This window comes from Canis lupus, chromosome 6 (assembly GCF_003254725.2).
Source record: "Canis lupus dingo isolate Sandy chromosome 6, ASM325472v2, whole genome shotgun sequence".
NCBI lineage: Eukaryota > Metazoa > Chordata > Mammalia > Carnivora > Canidae > Canis > Canis lupus.
Window position 1 is genome coordinate 76,903,278 of NC_064248.1, and position 20,027 is coordinate 76,923,304.

General features: G+C 55.9%; 1 protein-coding gene across 1 annotated transcript in view; it reads left to right on the forward strand.

The window, feature by feature from the left end:
- WLS (Wnt ligand secretion mediator) overlaps positions 1-20,027 on the forward strand; it is a 93,168-nt gene that overhangs the window by 52,802 nt on the left and 20,339 nt on the right. The window contains exons 3-6 of the mRNA XM_025418022.3: positions 10,029-10,153; positions 14,281-14,442; positions 15,576-15,712; positions 18,823-18,991. Of these exons, the coding sequence (XP_025273807.1) occupies positions 10,029-10,153; positions 14,281-14,442; positions 15,576-15,712; positions 18,823-18,991 (593 nt within the window). The remainder of the gene's footprint in view (positions 1-10,028; positions 10,154-14,280; positions 14,443-15,575; positions 15,713-18,822; positions 18,992-20,027) is intronic.

A 20,027-nucleotide genomic window follows, 5' to 3' on the forward strand; every position in this document is an offset into this window, starting at 1 on the left:
AGGAGTGTGAGTCCTGGAGAGAATGCAGAAGCCTAGCAAGTCCAAGCGTGCAGAACAAGGACCTGGGGGTTGCTGGGCATCGGCCTTTCATTACTTCAGGACAGTGGTTCTTTTTTTTTTTTTTTTAAGATTTTATTTATTTATTCATAAGAGACACACAGAGAGAGGCAGAGACATAGGCAGAGGCAGAAGCAGGCCCCATGCAGGGAGCCGGGAGCGGGACTCGATCCCGGGACTCTAGGATCACGGCCTGGGCTGAAGGCAGGCGCTAACCGCCCAGCCACCCAGGCGACCCGAGGACAGTGGTTCTTAACTTTGGATCAAGGACCTTGACCTTGGGGGAAAAATGTGCGTAGGTCCCATTCAGATGTTTTGTGTTCATATTTCAGCTGAGTCCCCGAAGGTCATCTGTGGGATTCAGAGGTTTATGATTCTCAGGGTAAGGGCTCCAAGTTCGTGAGATAGGTTGACCCCATGAGTTCCAAGTTACATATTGGTCAGCACTTAAGCAATTGGAGAACACTGTAAGATAGAAGATGTGGAAAATTCTCCGCGTCCTTCGGAGAGTATGCCCAGAAGGCATGGCTTAATTACGCGGGACTGTAAACACGTTAGCAGGGAAGATAAAACGTCTTGGAATAGGATGAGAGTAGAAGTGTCTGGGACACGACCTCTTGAAGCTCTGCAGGCTGAACGTGTGGCAGTGAAGTGACTTCTCCAGGGTCACGGGGTTTGCACCCGAGAAAGGGCCCAGGTCCCGGGTTTCCTGAGTGAAATGCTGTGAAAGAACCTGTGGTAGGAGGAGGACAGTGAGCCTGCTTGTTAGGCTGCAGAATTCCCTCTGGGGGAGGAAAGATAAGCTCCTGACACACCGAGGGGGCCCTGGGGACTCGCATGGGTGGCCAGGCAAAGAAATTGGAGTCTGATCCTTAAAAGGAATTGATCTCGCGGGTGGAGCGCTGAGGTACGAAATGTGGAATTCAGGATGTGGGCCTCAGGGCCTGCTCCTTGTGTTGGGCCGTCACTGGCACCCGGGCTGTCACTGGCACCCGGGCTGTCACTGGCACCCGGGCCCAGCCGCGGGCCTCGCGGCGGGAAGGCTGCTGAGCCCCGAGTGGGAGAAGTGGGCCGCGGGGTTAGGCCGTGGGGCGCCTCGGGAGGCGGGGTCAGGCCGCAGGGTCGGGGCTGCAGGATCAGGGCCGTGGGGGTCAGGCCATGGGGGTCAGGGCCGCGGGGTCAGGGCCCCAGGGTCAGGGCCACTGCAGGGTCGGGCCGCGGGGCGCCCCGGGCGGCGGTGGAACCCCAGGCCCCTCGGCCGCAGCCGCAGCTCGGTGGCCCGCATCCGGGGCTCCAGTAATTGTGGGTTTAAGTCACAGAGGAAAAAGATGAGAGAGCAGCAGGGCTGGTTTTTCCGCAATTAAACGTGGCCTCCCGGGCTTCCCTGGCGGCAGGGATCCGAGGGGTCAGGAACCGCCGGGCATATCCTCTCCCTCCGGCGCCCGCCTTCATCTGTGTCCCCTCCTCGCGCGGGGACAAGAAAAGGTGCGTCGGAAATGAAAGGCCCGCGCTGGCCCGCTTTCTCCTGCGGAACTTGCGGGAAACAAAGCTCTCCCGTGAACGCGGCGGAATCCCGTCTGGCAGCTGCCTTTCCTGCGGGCGGGGGGACGGGGACGGGGACGGGGGCCCGCAGAGCAGGTGCCGTCCCGGGGCCGGGGTGGCTTTCAGCCCCCGACACGCTGCGCGCCCCCCGTCTGCGCGGCGGCCACTGTGCCCGCTGCTGAAGGCCGAGGCCGCCGCCGTGGCCCGGGGGGGGGAGGCCGCCCGCGGCGGGGTCGGGAAGGCCCTGGCTGGTCCGCCGTAGGGCCCGAGCTGCACGCAGAGCCTCTGCCCCGCTGCCCGCCGCCGCCTCCCCCCAAACATCCCCGGGGGAAGAGCACCGGGCTGGGGCGAGCGGTACCACAGTGGCGGACACGGCCCGGCCCGGACCTGGGGCGCAGCGCTCGACGGGACCTGGCTGCAGCCCCATGGCGGCCTGCCGGGCCCTGACCCCCCAGGGTCTGTCCCCTGCCGGGTCTGTCTCCCCCCAGGGTCGTCTCCCCCCAGGATCGGTACCCCCCCATCTGTCTCCCCCCAGGGTCTGTATCCCCCCAGGTCTGTCCCCCCCAGGTCTGTGCCCCCCCAAGTCTGTCTCCTCCCACAGGTCTGTCTCCCCCAGAGTCTGTACCCTCCCACAGGTGTGTTTCCCCCCGAGGTCTGTCCCCCACCCCCTGAGGTCTGCCCCCCAGGGTCCGTCCCCCCTTCTACCCCCCCATCTGCTTCCTGCCCACAGGCCTTCCCTTGCTTCTTGAAGCCCAAGGCTCGTTCTCTCCGTGGGTGGCTCAGAATGAGGAGAGAAACTCAGACATTGTCGGGCCAGGAGAGGAAGAGAAATGGTCGCTCCGTGAGGCACCTGGCCTCGCCCTCCCCATCCCGACTTCCCTCCAGGGTCACGGGCAGCCCCGGGAAGGCGGCAGGACTGAGCCGCGGTGGGGGAGGGCGAGGCCAGGTGCCCCACAGAGGGGGCCTCTTCCACGCATCCGGAGCAGGCGTCGATGGCTGAGCGCGTGCGGGGCCGGTGGTGCGGGAAGGAGTCCAGGGGCAGGCACCCAGGGCCGCCTGGCAGATCTGGCCGAAGCCTTGGCTGCTTTCATCAGGATTTGGGGAGGGCCGATGAAGGGCCACGGGGCCGCCCGCACCCCTGCAGCCCTTTGAAGACCTGCCCGCTGGGATTCGTGCAGCCGGGACGGCCTGTGCGCCGTCGGTGGTCGGTTCCGCAGTTGTTCAGTTACTGGGGTGCGGCGGCCGGCGGCTGCGTCCCGAACCTGCCGTGGGCAGATGGGGTGTGAGTGAAGCCCTCCCCTGACTGCGGGGTGGGGCAGTGGTCACGGCAGCTGTTCTGAAGGCGCTGGCGTTGGCGTGTCCCGGGAGCAGCGGTGGGGCGTCCCGGGGGAGCAGCAGAGGAGCCTGGGCCTAGTCCTCCTGGGGCCGCAGGTTTCTTTTCTCTCCACATTTGTGTCGATCATGGTCACATGGGAAATCTCGGAGCCCCGGGGCCCCGGTCGGCAGAGATGAGCGCGCTGCTGAGTTCAGACTCCCTGAAGACCGGGAGGTCGGCTGGCGATAGTTGCCAGGAGGGACAGTCCTCCTGCGCTTGCTGAGAGCTGGGTGGGAGCCGCGGTGACCTCCAGCCGCTCACCCCGCTGCCTTCCCCTACCCGGTTCCTGTCTGCCTTTCACACACCTGCCGGGTCTCTGCCCCGACATCTCTGTGAACAGGATGCCCCGGCGTGGGGAGCAGGCCGGTCCCCTGCCATCACCCCCCCGCCCGCCCCACCCCAGCGTTGCCCGTTCTCTGCACGCCTTCTCCCGCCCTCCACCACGTAGGAGCTGGTTTCTCCGACTACAGGCCGCTGTTGACATGTCCTTTGACATGGGCAGCTCCGTCTGCCTGTGGCTCTTTCTCTTCAGTCCCCAGTGACCTTACTCCTGTGCGTCAGTTAGACGTCACCTCCGAGGGAGGCCCAGGGGTCCCCTCAAGGAGCCACTTTGGCCCCAGCCAGCGCCCGCCGTGGTCGTGCTGACCGTCGGCCTCAGGCCCTCACGTAGCGCCAGCCCCCGTGGTTGTCCTGATTCGTGTTGACGCTTGCCGTCCCTGCTTCACCGCGGGCAGTTCAGGGCAAAGTGCCTCGTAGGTCCTTGTGATCCTCCACCATTGGTGAAAACTAGGAGGTGCTTAAAAATACCTGGTGGAAGGAAAAAGGCGTCGGCCTGGACGGCGCATCCAGTATTAGAGGTTTCAGAGGCATCTCTTTTTTTTTTTTTTAATTTTTATTTATTTATGAGTCAGAGAGAGAGAGAGAGGCAGAGACACAGGCAGAGGGAGAAGCAGGCTCCATGCAGGGAGCCAAACGTGGGACTCGATCCCGGGACCTGGGGTCATGCCCTGGGCTGAAGGCAGACGCCAACTGCTGAGCCACCCAGGGATCCCTCAGAGGCATCTCGATTGCGTCCTGGCAGCACCGGCCGTTACGGGCTCCGGGATCCTCAGGGGCGTCCCTTCCCGCCTGGCCCAGGAGGCCTCGGTGGGTTACCAAGGACACGGCAGCTAGAGCTCGGTGCAGTCTCTCCTCCGGAACCTCTTGCAGGCAGTTCCTCATCCTACAGACTTGGACAGGCGTGATGTACCCCTCCAAGGGCAATCCCTTTACTACTTTGCTTGATCCTTAAACTGAGAGACTTCTTTGATCTGTAGCCTCCGAGTCACACCTTGTTTCCTCCTTTGCCCTCAGGAGCCCTCTCAAGCAGAGCATTAGTGCAGCCCCGTATTATAACTTAGGGAGGGGGAAAGGGGACAGACAGTACCTCCCTCGGGATCACTTCCCTTAAGAGCCCCCCTTCCCAGTCCTGGGGAACAGGTGCCTTGTTCCTTGACGGGACCACTGGGCCAACCTCGAGGACACCGCCTTCCCGAGGGGTACGTGTGTACATAGGTGTGCATGTGTGCGTGGGGGGCGGGGACGACAGCAGGCACGGGGGGAAGAGTGAATGCCACCGAGACCGCGGACGGCAGACCACACGCGTGGGGCCTACAGGTAATGGAGTAACAGAACTCTGGGGTTGTGAAGTACCTGGAGGAAGAAGGATGATGGTAATTTGACAGTTAATGACCGTCCCATAAAGACGTGAGTGAGGATAGTTGTGAGCAAGACCGAGCAGTCCCTGGCTTCCGGGAACCTCTCCGTGCACAGGGTGGTGGGTGGGGAAAGGCACGGTGAGGTGGTTGCACGGCTGGGGGTACTGGGGGTACTGGGGGGTACGTGCGGCAGAGCTGGGTGCGCCGGGTACTGAGGGGTAAGAGGGGCACTGGGGCGAGGCTCAGTGAGTGTGGGGAGGCGGGAGTGGGCCGGGGAACCCAGAAGGTGAACCGGAGTCTGCCGCAAGGGAGTGTTGTCTCCGGCCCACAGGAAAGGGAACCTTCTGGTGATTCAGCCTAAGGAGACACCTGTTTAAGGCTTGGGGTGCTGGCAGAGACCCCGAGTGCAGCCAGCGTGGGTGACCTCGAGTAGCAGCCTCGAGGACCGCCGTCCGCATTTACTGAGTGTTTGCTGCCTGCCGGGGCTGTGCCAAGCGGGTCCCACGTAGCTCCTTTAACCCTCACAACCGCAGGGCGTGGCCGTCGCCCGTCCCTATCCGTAGATGGCAGAGGCACTTGCCCCGCTGCCACGCAGATGCGGCCCGTGGGCTACCGGTCCGGGTCCGGGCTGTCTGCCCGCACAGCCTGAGCTCTCAGCGCGTCCCGAGGCCGCGGGTGGGGCGCGGAGCTACGCTCCAATGGAGAGGAACCCCGAAGGTAGGAACCCGGGGTGCCCGCCGGGGACCCCCTATTCGCCTTTTCCTTTTTCCCGTTGAAGGAATTTCCGCATTAAGCATTCTGAGGAGGACCCACGAGGGCATCGGCAGTGCTTTCCGAATCCTCTCCTGGCAGCAGCGCGGAGGGACGGGAATGGGGCCCGTGACGGCTGCTGAGGCCTGGGACGGTGGTGGCCACGAGCAGGAGCGGGGTCCACGGCTTCAGCCACCAGGAGGCAGAGCCGTCCGGTGGGGAGTGAGCGTGCAGCTTTGGGACCCAGCAGGGGGACCTGAACTTGGGAAGGGGGCCGTGCCTCAGTGGCAGGTGAGGCGGCAGGTGAGGCGGCAGGTGAGGCGGCAGGTGAGGCGGCCGGCGGCGGCGACCTGGGCAGAGAGGCAGAGGCAGAGGCAGAGGGAGCCGCTGCAGCCTGGTGAGCGGCGGCCGTGGCTTCTCTGTATCCTGCGGGGCCTCGGGTCCGTTCGCCCGCGGAACAGCGGGCATCCCCAGCGGCTCCCCGGAGGGACAGGAGCAGTGAGCGGCTGATTTCCCAGGACATTCCCTTTGCGAGTGGCCCGGGGTGAGGGTGTGAGGGACGCTGCCCCGGACACGTGCTTCAGCGGGGACGGGGGCTTCCCAGCGGGCAGGGGACCACGCCGAGGACGCTCCGAACCTGCCCCGTCGCACCTGGAAAATCTTGCTCCCAGATGCAAGCGCTTGATGCGATGGAGGAAAACGAGAGAGGCGCTGTGAGCTAAACTGTTAGGCCGGTTTGCGAAATAATCGTACTCATTCATTTTTATAACTGCGCACACCCAGGCCCCGAGGGCATCTTAAGAAAACAGCCAGGGCCAAATTTATAATTAGCCGAGCCCATTTTCGCCAGGCCTCACCGTGGATGTAGGACGGGCTTGGTTTTGTTATTTCCTTAATTGAGGGCGTCAAGAAAATACCAGCCGGGTCAGAGAGTTTTTGATCGGGGGAGGAACGAGGAGGAACGCTGGCCCAGACGGCCCCAGATGATGCAGGGGCGGGGGCGGGGGGAGGCTGGTCTGTGCGGCCTCCTCCTGAGGTTACCCACACAGTCCTTGGTGACTGGCAGCTCCCCTGTGGAATGTGCGAATGCCTGCGAGCGTCTGGAAATTAATTTTCTTCCCAGGGCCGGGGCCTGGGGAAACCCCGGGTTTCTCAGGGAACCTAAAAGCTTCTGACAACCATTAAAATAATTCTTTATTTACTCTTAATGCAGCTCGCCCTCCCCTTTCTCCCCTTTATTTCCAGTTAATAGGTCAACCCGGCCGTCTTGAGCCTGGATGGAAGGGAAACTAGTGTTTTCAAGTACTTAGGGTATCAAATGGTCCCGTCGGCCTTGGGAAGTAGGCCCAGCGAGTTCCATCTCGCACACAGGGAGGCTGGGGCTCATTCAAGGCCGCTCATCCAGAAAGTGGCAGACACACAACCGCAGAACATCTCTTGGCCTGCACACTCTGCTGTCTTGGCCGGCAAGTGCCAGTTTCGAGTCTAAGTGAGAAGCATCCTGATTAGCGCGCCGAGGCCCCATCTTTCTCTGCGTCGCCCCCCGGGGCCGGTTCTCACTGTTAAGCAGCTGCCCTAGATTCTTGGGGCGCTCGGGTTCTTCCCGTTGGGCTCCCCCACCCCTTCCGGCTGATGCAAAGCACTTGCCCTCCTCGTGGCTTTGTGCCGGTCTTTGGCAGAGTGGGCAGCTCCAGGACAGGGTTCCATGCTTCCCAAGAACGGGCCTGGTCGGTGCTGCGCGGTAAGGGAAGGCACGCATCTTCCCGCCCGTCTGGTCCTCCGCCCTTGCAGCGCAGAGTTCCTCCCGCCAGAGCTCTGCCTCGACCAGGACGGCCGTCCTGTGTGCAGGACCCTAGTGCCTTTCCACGCCTCCTTTCTCCGTGTTCCGAGTGGATTTTCCACCCAACTGAAGTGTGTCTCCAAAGCCGTTTGAGAAATGTGGGCCTTGGGTAGCACACAGTAGAGCGAGCTGCTGGCTCGGGGCCGTGAGGAGAGGGTCTCTGCGCGCCCTGCGTCCATCCGTACCTTAGGCCTCCACCCATGGAACTGGTGGAACCAGTGTCCTCGTTTATAGGGTTGGGTCCTCCACATGCCAGAGGCGGCCTCGGCGTCCTGCCATTGTCCCAGGGCCGGCAAACTGGAGTCTTGGCTTTCATGAGGTCCCTGTGGGGGAGCCTGTGGCCCACGCGGTACCAGGGGCACGAAACCAGCGTTTTATTGCACGCAACACAGTCGTTAAAGCTGGACTTTCAGTCCACTGGAGGCCGGACGGACGGAAGATGACCCGGGCGGCTGACCTCACGTCCGAGGCTCCCCTGCCCCGTTTCCAAGGTTGGTGCCCCAGGTCGGGTCAGGGCGTCCCAGGGCCCAGGTGAGGCTCCCGCTGCAGGGTTCCCTTCGTATAGAGCCCAGGCCACGGGGGCTCGCGGGGAGGTCTGCCTCGGCCCAGGCCGTGACCGGGGCCCAGATCGAGTCCCGTGTCGGGTCCCCGTGGGGCGCCTGCTCCCCCTCTGCCCGCGTCTCTGCCTCTCTCCGCATCTCACGGGTGAATAAGTAAAATGTTAAATAAACTGTGGGTCCCAGGTTAAGGGCCCCTCCTGCCGGCGTCGCGGCCAGTGGTGCTCCGAGCCCTGGGCTCCAAGGACTGATCCCCCCTCGCACAGCTTTCCAGGCCTGCGCTGAGCCCCGGGATCGAAAGGCCCAGCCTGTGCGCCGGGCCGGGAAGGCCGCAGCCCGTGCCTGTAGCAGAGCGTGGAGACCCGATGGAGCGGCGGGTGGGTGCGCCCAGCAGGAGGCCTGTCGAGCAGGGCGGCCCACGGCTCCTGTGCTTGGCCCTGGGTCCCTGCGCAGCCGGTGACCTCCGGCCCAGGTGGGAGGATGTGCAGGGGCTGCAGGTGCACTGACTCCAGCACATGCTCTGGCCCAGTCACCTGTGACCAGCACCTCGCCTGCCTCTCCTCTGCGCCAGCGCTGTGCTCAGGCCACGAGTGCCCTGGATGGCCGGCGGACGGAGGGCTCACTCTTCCAGGAGGTCCCCTCCCAGTGGCTGTCGGGAGGTCCTGCCTCAGCTACTTCTCATTTTCTTAATTCTTTATTTTTTTAAGATTTTATTTGTTTATTCATGAGAGAGAGAGAGAGAGAGAGGCAGAGACACAGGCGGAGGGAGGAGCAGGCTCCATGCAGGGAGCCCGACGCGGGACTCGATCCCGGGACCCTGGGGTCAGGCCCTGGGCTGAAGGCAGGCGCTCAACCCCTGAGCCACCCGGGCTGCCCATCTATTTCTCATTTTTAAGCAAGTCGTTGCAGTCTCTGGTCTGCCTGTGTCATTACCATTATTTTGCCCTTGAGATTTAATATCCTTTCTTTCCTTATACTGTTTTATGTTTTTTTTTTTTTTTTTTTTTTCCGTGCTGTTGCGGGAGGGAGAGGAAGAAAATGGGAATGGCCATTTCACCACGTCGGAGGACTGAAGTGGTACCAATAAAGTAGCAGGGTGCAGGTGTTGACGGAGGGTTTCATCTGGATCCAGATGGCCTCAGATCTCGCCTTTCCTGCCTTTCTTGAATTCTTGTGCTCTCAGAGGACGCTGTCAAATTGGCTTTAAGGAAGTCACACTGGGCCAGTGGATAGAAAGCCCGAATTCTCCAGACAGCACCTGTTCTCCATCCCGCCTGTGACCCATCACGCGCTCGGGTGCCGGAGCCTAGAGCTGAGCCCCGTCTCATAGCCCCAGTGGCAGCGGCGGCCTCTCCATTTTGGAGATGTGACCCGTGCCTTTTTTTGCCCCATTAAGACTCTTCTATTCTTGAACTTGCTCAGCCCAGTAAAAAATAGACAAAATGGATAGATGTGATTTTATTCGTCGAGTCTCCTCAATGAGCTCTGTGGTGAGTTAACACCCACCTACGGCCCTTACTAATACGGAAGTCCGTGTGAACGTCCACTTCCCCAGTTACGTGCTCGTTACCATGTTCTGTGTAGAAGTCTTTGATTTTGGAGAAACCCTTCATCTTTCACATTAACTTTCCCCACAATTTGCAGAGGGGTTTTGAGCTTTTGGGAAGCAACAGGTCCCATATGGAGAGCTTCTTGGGGAGTAACTCTTAAGAAGGATGCCTCGAGACTAGGGAATGTTCAGGAGACAGCACGGAAGTTCTCTATCAAGTCATGTCTCTGGGGGGTGGTTGGAAAGTTTTTGTCAGAAAGAAGACCCAGGAGATGAGGCGTGGGTTCCAGGTACGTGGGGCACTTTTGTGGAGGAAGGACCTCCTGTTCCGTGTGACTCCGAGGAACAGACCTAGGACCGGTGTTGCAAGTCCCGAAAGAGAAGTGTCGACCACGAGTCCCCGTGTGCCCATGTGAGCTGCTTCAGAGCGGGTGAGAGCCTGTCTCCGGAGGACTTGGGGGCACCGGCCTCCACCCTGGACATTCACCCTGCGACTTTTTTAAGTTTTCAGATTTGGAGACTTGGATTTGGAGTCTGTTAGGAACTACTGTGTTCTGTTTGCCTCGTTGGGTTCCAGGGCAGAGCCTGTGAGAACCTTTGAGCTGTTTCCCCATTACCTTCCCAGATACCGTTTCTGAATTGTGCCTCCTTTGTCTTGCAGGAGAAAACGCGGAAGTTTCCATGGATGTCTCCCTGGCTTACCGTGACGATATGTTTGCTGAGTGGACTGAGATGGCCCATGAGAGAGTGCCCCGGAAGCTCAAATGTACCTTCACATCCCCCAAGGTAGGATGCCTCGCCGTCTACATTGATGGGGTCTCTCTTTGGGTTCCAGGTACAAGAGAAGATTCACTTTACAGATCGTAGATACGTTCCTTATTCCCGGTGTGCATGACCGCAGAGGTCGGTTAGTCGTCTTTGTCTTAGTAGAGAAAAGGGCGATGCAGAGATGTTACATCCCCGCACAGGGAGGAGGCCTGTCTGAAGCGATGTAGTAGTTTCTCTGAACTACCTCCATAAAAACAAACCCTTGGTTCCTTGCGCCGAGAGCGTCTGAAGAACGTTGCTAAGTTATCTTGAGGTGCAAGGATCTGTTCGTATTGGATCAGTGCTCGTATCTGCTTCTCCGTTTCGTAGGCATCCCTGTTGCCAGAGTTAACGTGCAGGTACAAAGACTAAAACTCCCAGCGAACACCGCACACGAACAGAGGCCCTGAGGAAGGAAATCCAATTTCACTGGAGACCTGGGTCTTCCAACCCATTTTCAAGGCTCTGTCTTCTCTTGATTCTTCCAGGAGCTCTCATTCAGTCACCCAGCGGAAGGACGTTGGGGAAGGAGGTTACCCTCTTGTGCTGAAAATAGTCAGAGGTCTTTAATTTCATGATTCGATGAAAATGCAGAGGTTGACTCAGGGACCCTCAGAGGACAGTAAGATTTGATGGTACGAGGACCAGGTCACAGCTGGCCAGGGGCCGTTTTCACTGGCGGGGGCTGTCCTCCCGCACACGCCTTCCCGAGATCCCGACCCCCCGACCTGCACTTACCACCCAGTTTTGAGAGTTTCTGTGAAGGTGAAATGGAGCCGCCGTCAGTGTTACTCCTATCCCTCAAGGGTGTTGACACGGGGCAGCAGCAGCTAGGGGATCTCTGACGTCCCTTCAGGTACAGGAATGGTCTCATTTTGTGTGTGTGTGTGTGTGTGTGTGTGTGTGTGGTGCACCGAAGCACATTCTTGATCATGTCCCTTGTCACTTGGCATCTTCAGGTCAGTTCCTTTTTTTTTTATTTTTTTTATTTTTATTATTTTTTTCGGTCAGTTCCTTTTTAAAGGATTTGGACAGCTTGGAAAGCATACCTACTCCACTGATGAATTTGGTTCCTCTTCTCTCCTAGCAGTGGCCTTTCCTGACCTCACCGTGGCCCATCCCTGCAGAACTGGGGTTCCCTAGGAGTGGCAGGATACTGTGCGGGTGACAGTGAACGGTCGAGAGGAACTGGAGGTAGCAGGAGAGAGCAACATCCGACGTTTTCAGATCTCTATATGCAATAGGGGAAGTTAATTAAAACCTTTTCAACTGTCACTGCAAGCTGATTGTATCTTCCAGAGGTGAGATTGGTTGGATGCCTAACCTAAAGGATATGAAGCTCTGGCATATGGAATTTCATCCTCGGAAAGGGGAAAACTCATTTCTCACCTTACTTAAACACGTGGAGGGTGCCGAGAAGCAGAGCGAGGAGGAGGTCATTAAGAAGCCTGCAACTGCTGCTTAATGATGGCTGCTTAATTATCTTTAGGATGTGTTGATCCCTTTCAAGAAAGATATTAAACCTTGAAAAGTGTGAAGGAAATGAATCATCAAATCTCTGCTTTTTGATTGCACTGAAATTTAGTCTTGAGTCTGAAGATTAAATGAGAAATTGCTCTAAAGCTTTTTAGTCCCTGGTGGATTGTGAAGTCGAGAGGGAAAAAAAAAAAAAAGTCAAGTTGCCACCTGCTGTAATTTGTCCTAATTAGACAGGCTCATGCTGGAGTTGGGGGAGGGCTGAGGGGGATGGGGGAAAGGGGGGGGAGTGTCTTTCTTCTTAAATGCCCTAAATACTGGCAGAGGCTGAACCTCTGCATAGGAAGAGTCCCTGACAGGATTCAGCGGGTTTGTCCCTGAGACAGGTAGGTCGGGCCAGGGTCCCAGGAGCTGATGTATCTGATTTGTTGAGCTTCGGTAACGTCTCATGGAGTGGTAGTGTTACCCCCCTCCGTGAGGACCGAGCAGTGGGGGACGCCGCGGGGACCGTCCTGGGGGATTGGAAGGAACCCCAGGGATCGTGTTTTACGTGGAGGACAGCGAGGCTGAGTGAGGCAGGTGACCTTCACAGCTGCCCAGCGGGGGCAGATCTAGGCCTCCCTCGGCACAGCACCGTGCCTGCCGTTGGCATGTCTGAGGCGGCATCACTGTCTCCTCCCTGCCGTCAGAGCTGGAGGCTGAACGTGGAAGGCCCCTGTCCCCAAACCAATGTTGCTACGACTTTGGGACCTCGGGCGAGAAACAAATCAGGGCATTAACACTCAGTTTTGGTTCCCTTCCCTCTCAAAACTCTCAATTTGTAGAAATAAAGCAAGACCCTCAATGGAAACACGTTAGAAAATCTTTTTCATGCTGTTTCCACGGAGGGTAATCCGTTTCCTCGGTGCAGCTTCATCTGGAGCCAAATTAGGGCCTCCAGGGTATTGTCAGTAGTGCCTGCAGGGCCCCGGACCGGCCCTGACTCAGAAGGACAAAAGAAAGGAGCAGAGGGGAGGGAAGGAATCTGTGTGGGAAGGTTCATCCAGTCTGCAGCTGAAGTTTGGGGGAGAAGCAGGAAGCTTTCTACAGGAGAATTTTTTAAATCTTGCAAGCCAAGAGTCGTCAACTGCGACTGCTGAAAGAGCCCCTCGAACCTTCGACGATGAAGAACTATCGCAAGTGACTAGTAGTGGCTGCTGTGAGTGAGGAATGGGAGGATGGATGTGTAAATCCAGCTATTAGTCTGCTGAAATTCTGTGTGTTGCCCTCCAAGCTCTGAGTGTCCAATAAAGAATCCCCCAAGATCCGAAAAGGAGCAGAGACCCTCCTACGCACGTTGGGCTGCAGACTCCTTGTACCTTCCTCTGGTTTCTCCACTGGACTTTTGACTCCGGAGACCTAAAAATATTTGTGTGGGTCATGAGAATATAGGTTTAGGAACAACAAATTACACTTGCTCAAGAGCTGCATGCCAGCAAGCACTGATGCTGGCACAGAAACCCTCCGCTGATGGCAGACACTCCTCTCTTCCCAAGGGGGAGTCCCTGGCTGCTAAAGCTCCTGCCTCCTCACTCCCACATGTACCCCCACCCCCAGCTCCTTGGCCGGGGCGCAAGGCCCAGGGTCCTGGGTGAGTCAGAGCAGAATTTAGTTTTCAAAAGCAACCTGTACCCCCCCCCCACTCTTTAATAACCATGCTCTGGGCAGTAGCTCTTCAATCATTGGCAGGAAGTCTAAGACTTTTTCTCAAAACTGGGCTAAATTTGGTTTAATTAAAGTCTCTGGGCAGCCCGGGTGGCTCAGTGGTTTAGCGCCTGCCTTCATCAGGGCGTGACCCTGGAGACCCGGGATCGAGTCCCTCGTCGGGCTCCCTGCATGGAGCCTGCTTCTCCCTCTGCCTGTGCCTGTGCCTCTGCCTCTCTCTCTGTCTCCTCTCTGTGTATTCTCATGAATAAATAATAAAATCTTTAAAAAAATAAAATAAAATCTCTGCTCCCTCCTGCCATCTTACCTCTTGGGCAGAAAACCCCAAATGTGCGTCTCTAGCAGACTAACCCCATTATTACCTTTTGCCCTTTCGGTCTTCCCCAGATTCTAAGTGCTCCCTGACTGACTGCTTTTTCTGTCAAATCCGTAAAGAGAGGATCGTTTCACCTTCTTGTAGCTTCTCCTTCAGGCCTAAACCGTGAAAATAATTAGCCGTCATCGAAAAGCGTGATTAACACCAGCAAGGGCTTCTCCCTGAACGTCTTAGAAGCTGACTGGTCTACGCAGCCGCGAGGTCTCCAGTGATGTGTTGTGCGTCGAAAGCCCTTGTGGTCCTCGTAGACCAGCTTAGTCTGATGTGAGGCTTATGAGGACTGGAGAACCGCAGAAGTGTTAAGAGATAGAGGAGAGTCGCTTTTTATCTAAAATTTCTGGTTCTACTTCAAATGTGGCTGGGTTTTGGGGGGCGGGGGCAGGAGCAGCCAGTGGACGCCCTGCCTCCAGCGTGCCCTGTCACCTGGAGCTCTGCGGTGCACCATTAAGCATTAGCTCGTTAGGGCGGGTGACCCGAGGCCAAGGTCAGGGCGATCCCACATAGCCTGTGGAAATCGTGATTGTGCCTCAAACCTTCTGCTCTCTTCCAGACCCCAGAGTATGAGGGCCGTTACTACGAATGCGATGTCCTTCCTTTCATGGAAATTGGGTCTGTAGCTCACAAGTACTACCTTCTGAACATCCGGCTGCCTGTGAACGAGAAGAAGAAAATCAACGTTGGGATCGGGGAGATAAAGGATATTCAGTTGGTGGTGAGTGAATCTCATGGACCCAAGCGGCATGTGGCCCCGGGACACTGGCTCAGGACACGGGGGTGTGAGCAAGGATATCGGAAGGGGGCTCCAGGCCACCCTTGGCACCTCCGTGTGTCAGCTGCTCCACCTGAGAAATAGGAATAATATCCCCACGATGACTGGGGGCTTAAATTTACACGAGAGACTACAGAAGTGGAAAGCAGTTCAGTTACCGTGCCCGTTGAAGATTTCATCGTAATGGTCTCAATGACATCGTAACACCAGGATGAACTTTGTTTTTTTTTTTTTAGCATGTCTCACCTCACAAGCACAAGTGTTAAAGCAGTCGTTTTAGGTTCTTTCCATTTTGTTTAACATGGAAAAAAAGGTAGAACATGAAGCAAAAGGCTTTTTTTATAAATCTAAAAAAAGTGATATGAAATATGTATTTATTGTAGAAAATTAGGAAGCACAAGCATGTAGAAGAACATAAAAATTAAAAAACAAAAGAAGAACGTAAAAATTAAAAAAAAAAACATAAAAATTACCTGTAATACATAGAGAAAGAATCATTGTTGAGGTTTTGACGTCTCTCCTTATAGATCTTTTTCCTGCATAGATAGATGGAAGCATATGGTTTTTTTTTACCAAAACCAAAAAAAAAAAAAAAAAAAAAAAAAAATCACACTCAACTGATTTGTTCCTTGCTTTTTTTCATTTAATAGTATATTGAGAATATAATATACTTGGCAATGCTGCTTAGCGTTCCACTGAATACATTTGCCTTAATGCATTTTACCAATCCCAACATTTTGGGCATCTTAAAATATCTCAATTTTTCGATTAAAAAACCTTAGGGGGAAAAAAAACTTAGGAAAAAATCTTTGATCATGTTTGTAAGGATTCCTGTTGTATAGACTGGGCCCATTTTTTTTGTTTTGTTTTGTTTTGTTTTTTGCCTTTTAGTTAGATTTCTGCCTGAGGGAGGGGCTCGGGAGAACGTGAAGAGGGTCCATGCCATGAGTGCTAAAGCTCTGGATTGAAAGTTCAGCAGAAAATAGCTCCTTTCGCATCTTCCCAAGATGCATTTGCTGGTAGAAAGCGGCACTAAGATATATTCACCTTCAAAATTATGGTTGGTCTCTGTCCAGGGGATCCACCAGAATGGAGGCTTCACCAAGGTGTGGTTCGCCATGAAGACCTTCCTCACGCCCAGCATCTTCATCATCATGGTGTGGTACTGGAGGAGGATCACTATGATGTCCCGACCCCCCGTGCTTCTGGAGAAGTAAGAGCTGGTTTCAGAGCCCTCGTAAGGCTCCGGGCACCCCGGGTCGGCCCGCGTGGGCCTGGTGTCCCTGGGGCCTGCCTCCAGTGGTCCGTGTGTTACTGGGGCTGGTGATTGGACCCGGTCATCCTGGACTCTTCTTACTCCTTCAGGTTTCACATGCAAATCACCGTTAAACCCTGGGGATCCTACACCTCTCCTGTTTCTGGCTCTCGGTTCTCTCTTTGCTCGTCATGCCCGTGGTCTGAGTCAGATAACTGTCTCTGTCACAGAGACAGGGGACACACGCTCTTGCGCCTAAGTCCGACCCCCTCACCTCCGGGAGGACAATACCCTCGTCCACACATTCCCTTTCTGTCCCACGTTCCCGATTTTTCCTTTCTGCCGGGTTATTCTCATTACCCTACAAACATGCTGTATCATTCGCTTTCTTGGACAAGACTCTGACCTTTCCTACTCCCCCCGGAAGCCACCGCACCGTTTTTCTGCTCCTCTTTACACCAACCCTCCTAAAAAGAGCCTCGTCTGCCCTCTTCTCTGCCGGTCCTTTCTTGAGCCCGCCCCGCGCCTCATTGAGCCTGCTCTTGGCAGGGTCACCCGTGACCTTCACGCTCCTAATCCGATGGTCACGGCTCAGCTCTCACTTCTCTAGACTCGGCACCAGCATTCAACGTCATCGGTCACTTCCTTGTTCTCCACGGAGCCCCCTCCACCTTCTCACGGTTCTCCTCCTCCTCCGCTGGCCGTCTTGGTCTCCAGAGCTGTGTCCAGCCGGCTTCCCGCCCTCCTGACCTTTGGAGCCAGGGCTCAGTCTTCGGACCTCTCCTCTTTATTAGCTCTGCTTGTTCCTGGAGTGGCGTCTAGTCTCGTGGTCTTGAAAATCATCTAGTGTCTGATGACTCTTCATTCTTGTCCTTACCCTCAGCCTCTCAGCCCTAAACCCAAATATTCCAGCTGTTAATTCAATGTCTTCACTTTCCGAAACTGTAACATGTGCAAGGACAGTGTTCTGTGCCCTCCTGCTTCTAACTGGCTCCTCTCCCCGGCAGCCCCGTCCAATGGGGATGGAAATGGCAGCTCCAGCCTCTCAGCTGCTCGGGTTAGGGAGTGGGAGTTCATCTGTGCTTCCCGGGTTTCTCCCCGGCCCTCATCTAGCCCAGCAGGGCGGGCGTCTCACCGTATCCATCGCTGCCCCCTAATCCAACACCCCATCACCTCTCACTCCACACCTGGATGATTGCACGTGCCTCTCCACTGTCGCTGCTTCCGCTGTTTTCCTTCCTGTGGTCTGTTCTCACAGCAGCCAGTGTTCCCTTTCTGGTGTAAATCAGATCTTGTCACTCCTCTACTCAGAGCTCCCGGTTGGCTTCTTACTTCCTTTGCTCTGACCTCTGAAGCCCTTGATGACCTGGACCCTTGCTACCCCTGATTTTGTTTGCTGTCCTCTGTGCCAGCTTGATGAGGCTCATACACGTCTGACATGCTCCCACCTCGGGGCCTTTGCACTTGCCGCTGTCTTCATCTGAATGCTCTTTCCTAGCTACCTCCGTGGCTCAATACCCTTCAGGCCGGCCGTAATGTCTTTTATCTTTAGCCTTTATCTTATCCGCCGCCTATAAGATAATACCCTTTCTCTCTCCATTCTCTTACCTGGCTTTATTTTTCTCCATTATATTCCTAGTTCATTAGTTACCGTTCCTCTCAGACCCCTGTCTCCCCTCTTTTGAATGCAAGCATCGTTAGACCAGGATCCTGCCTGCTTTTTGCTTACTGCCATGTCCCCGGTGTCTAGAATAGTGACTGGCACATAGTAGGAGCTCAAGAAGTATGAATTTACTTAATGAATGAATGATGTCACCCCATTGTTTAAACTTCTTACTGGAGCCTCCGTTTTTTCAAGATAAATTTCAGATTCTCTAATGGGGCGGGCACGTTTCTTCACGAGCTCAGCCTTTTTCTACTTCTCTGGTGCCGTGTCCCGTCATTTCCTCGATGTCCAGCTTGCAGCTGCCCAAATGATTGAGGCTGTCCAGGCTTCTGGGCCTCATGCAGGCTCTCCCCTGCTTGGAAGGCCCTTCCACGTCCCCGGTCTTGACCCACGAGGCCTCCCAGTCTCCGTGTCTGTCAGGGGTAGAAGTCCCCGTGGCAGCCTGTGCGTGCGTCGCCAGTATCTCCGGTCACTCTTCACGTGGCTCAGCCGCCGCCGAGTCTTCCTCCATGGGTTGAGGAGCCCTACGTCGCCCAGTTATCGGAGGCCCTCCCCAAATGCCCAGCCTGAGATCCCTGCGTGATCAGCACTTGCATTCCGTAGGTGTGATTGAAAGTAGGAATGAGTCCCTTAAACAATGAACGATACTTGATAGAGCGGTGGCAGTTAGTCGGGCAACACGGGAAAAAGCAAGCGCAAAACTAAACAAGCCGCTAAAAGAAGCTGTTGGGGGTAATTTATTACTGAAACCAATGTGCTCACCTAGTTCATGATCGCTGAGGATATTGTCGTCATCGTGGATGTTGTGAATGATCAGGTTAATGATTATCTGAAGACGTAAAAGAGCATAATTATGTCCAGTGAGGTCTGTTTAAGGAGGCAGAGGAGGGGATTCCTGGGCGGCTCAGAGGTTGAGCGTCCGCCCGCCTTGGGCCCAGGGCGTGACCCCAGGGTCCCGGGGTTGAGTCCTGCATCGGGCTCCCTGCAGGGAGCCTGCTTCCCCCTCTGCCTGTGTCTCTGCCTCTCTCTCCGTGTCTCATGAATAAATAAATAAAATATTTTTTAAAAAAAGAAAAATGAAGGCAGAGGAGGGGACAGCATCACAGAACTCCTGATCTGATGTGGGCCCAGAGTGCAGCGCAGGGCATAAGGAGGGGAGCCTCAGCTGTACAGGAGGGTTAGTGTCGCACGCCTTCATTCCGCGGGGAGTGAACAACGTGGGGCACGTGGCCTCGGTGTAGAAACCCACGGTGAGAGCTGAGGACTCTGTCACGTGGCTGTAGTTTCAATATGTACCATCCTGATTCTCAAGCGACTGGGTTTGGAGTTTTTGTTTTTTTTGTTTTGAAAATCTGCCTTTGGGATGAATAAAATGGCTTTCCTGGTATCTTCTCATGATCAGAGTCATCTTTGCTCTTGGGATTTCCATGACTTTTATCAACATCCCCGTGGAATGGTTTTCCATCGGATTCGACTGGACCTGGATGCTGCTGTTCGGCGACATCCGACAGGGCATCTTTTACGCGATGCTCCTGTCCTTCTGGATCATCTTCTGTGGAGAGCATATGATGGTAAGAGCTCCCGAGGATGGAGGGGCAGGCCGCGGGCCGGTAAGCTAGTGGCTGCAGAACTGAGCCGTGGAGTCGGGACAGCGGTTCACGCTCTGACTCCACCGCTTGTGAGCTAGGCAGGTGGCCTTAGGCGAGTGACTGTGGCTCAGAGTCTCAGGTTCCTCATCTGTAAAATGGATTTTAAAGGCCTGGCATAGAGCTTTCGTGAGATTCAAGCGAGACAATGTGAGTATTTCACAGAAAGTCCACACACTTCTGCTTTGGCTTCAGCTCTGCTCATCCCAGGACCAAGGTAACCCCCGGAGCATGTGGGTCTGACTCTTTCCAGCTGGCGGTGTGTCCAGGCGGCCTAGTAACCCCTGTGACCCTGAAGTACAGACCTCCCTGGGCTCCGCCTGCACAGGCATCACATCCTATTTCAGGAGGCACTGAAGGTGCCGTGGATAAAAATAAGAGCGGTGCCGTCATCACGTTGTGGCTGTGGTGATCTCTGCCAGCTGGAGCGGGGCCTCCCGTCAGGCAGCCGGCCTCCTGGCAGTGCACTGCTCTTGAATTCCATCGGGGTGGGTCATCGCGTCTGAAGTCTCGCAGCCCTTCTGGGGGAGCCGTGAGGGGAGACAGCTTGGCTGAGAGCTGGGGCAGCCGGGGTGGGCGTAGGGCTGCTCCTGCAGTGATGCACCCAGAGCCCCTGGCGGCAGAGGTGGGCGGCCCGGGGGGACCTTGTGTACACGGTCCCACCTGGGCTCCAGCCTGGATGCTGACATTTGTCTTCTGCCTTTCCCCGTTTCCTCGCTCTACATTCCTTCATCTTCTGTCTCTTAGCGTCTTTGTGTATCAGAGGAACCACGCTTGTTTGCAGTGGAGATGTGGGGAACATATGTGTAGCTTCCTCACCATGAGACACATTGATGTATCTTTTGACATATTTTAAAGCCTCCAAGTCTTTATTTTGTCCTCTGGGCATCGGCGGCCTGAACAAACACAAGTGATAATTCACATAAGAATTTAGTTCTGGGGAAAAAAAATAAAATAAAAA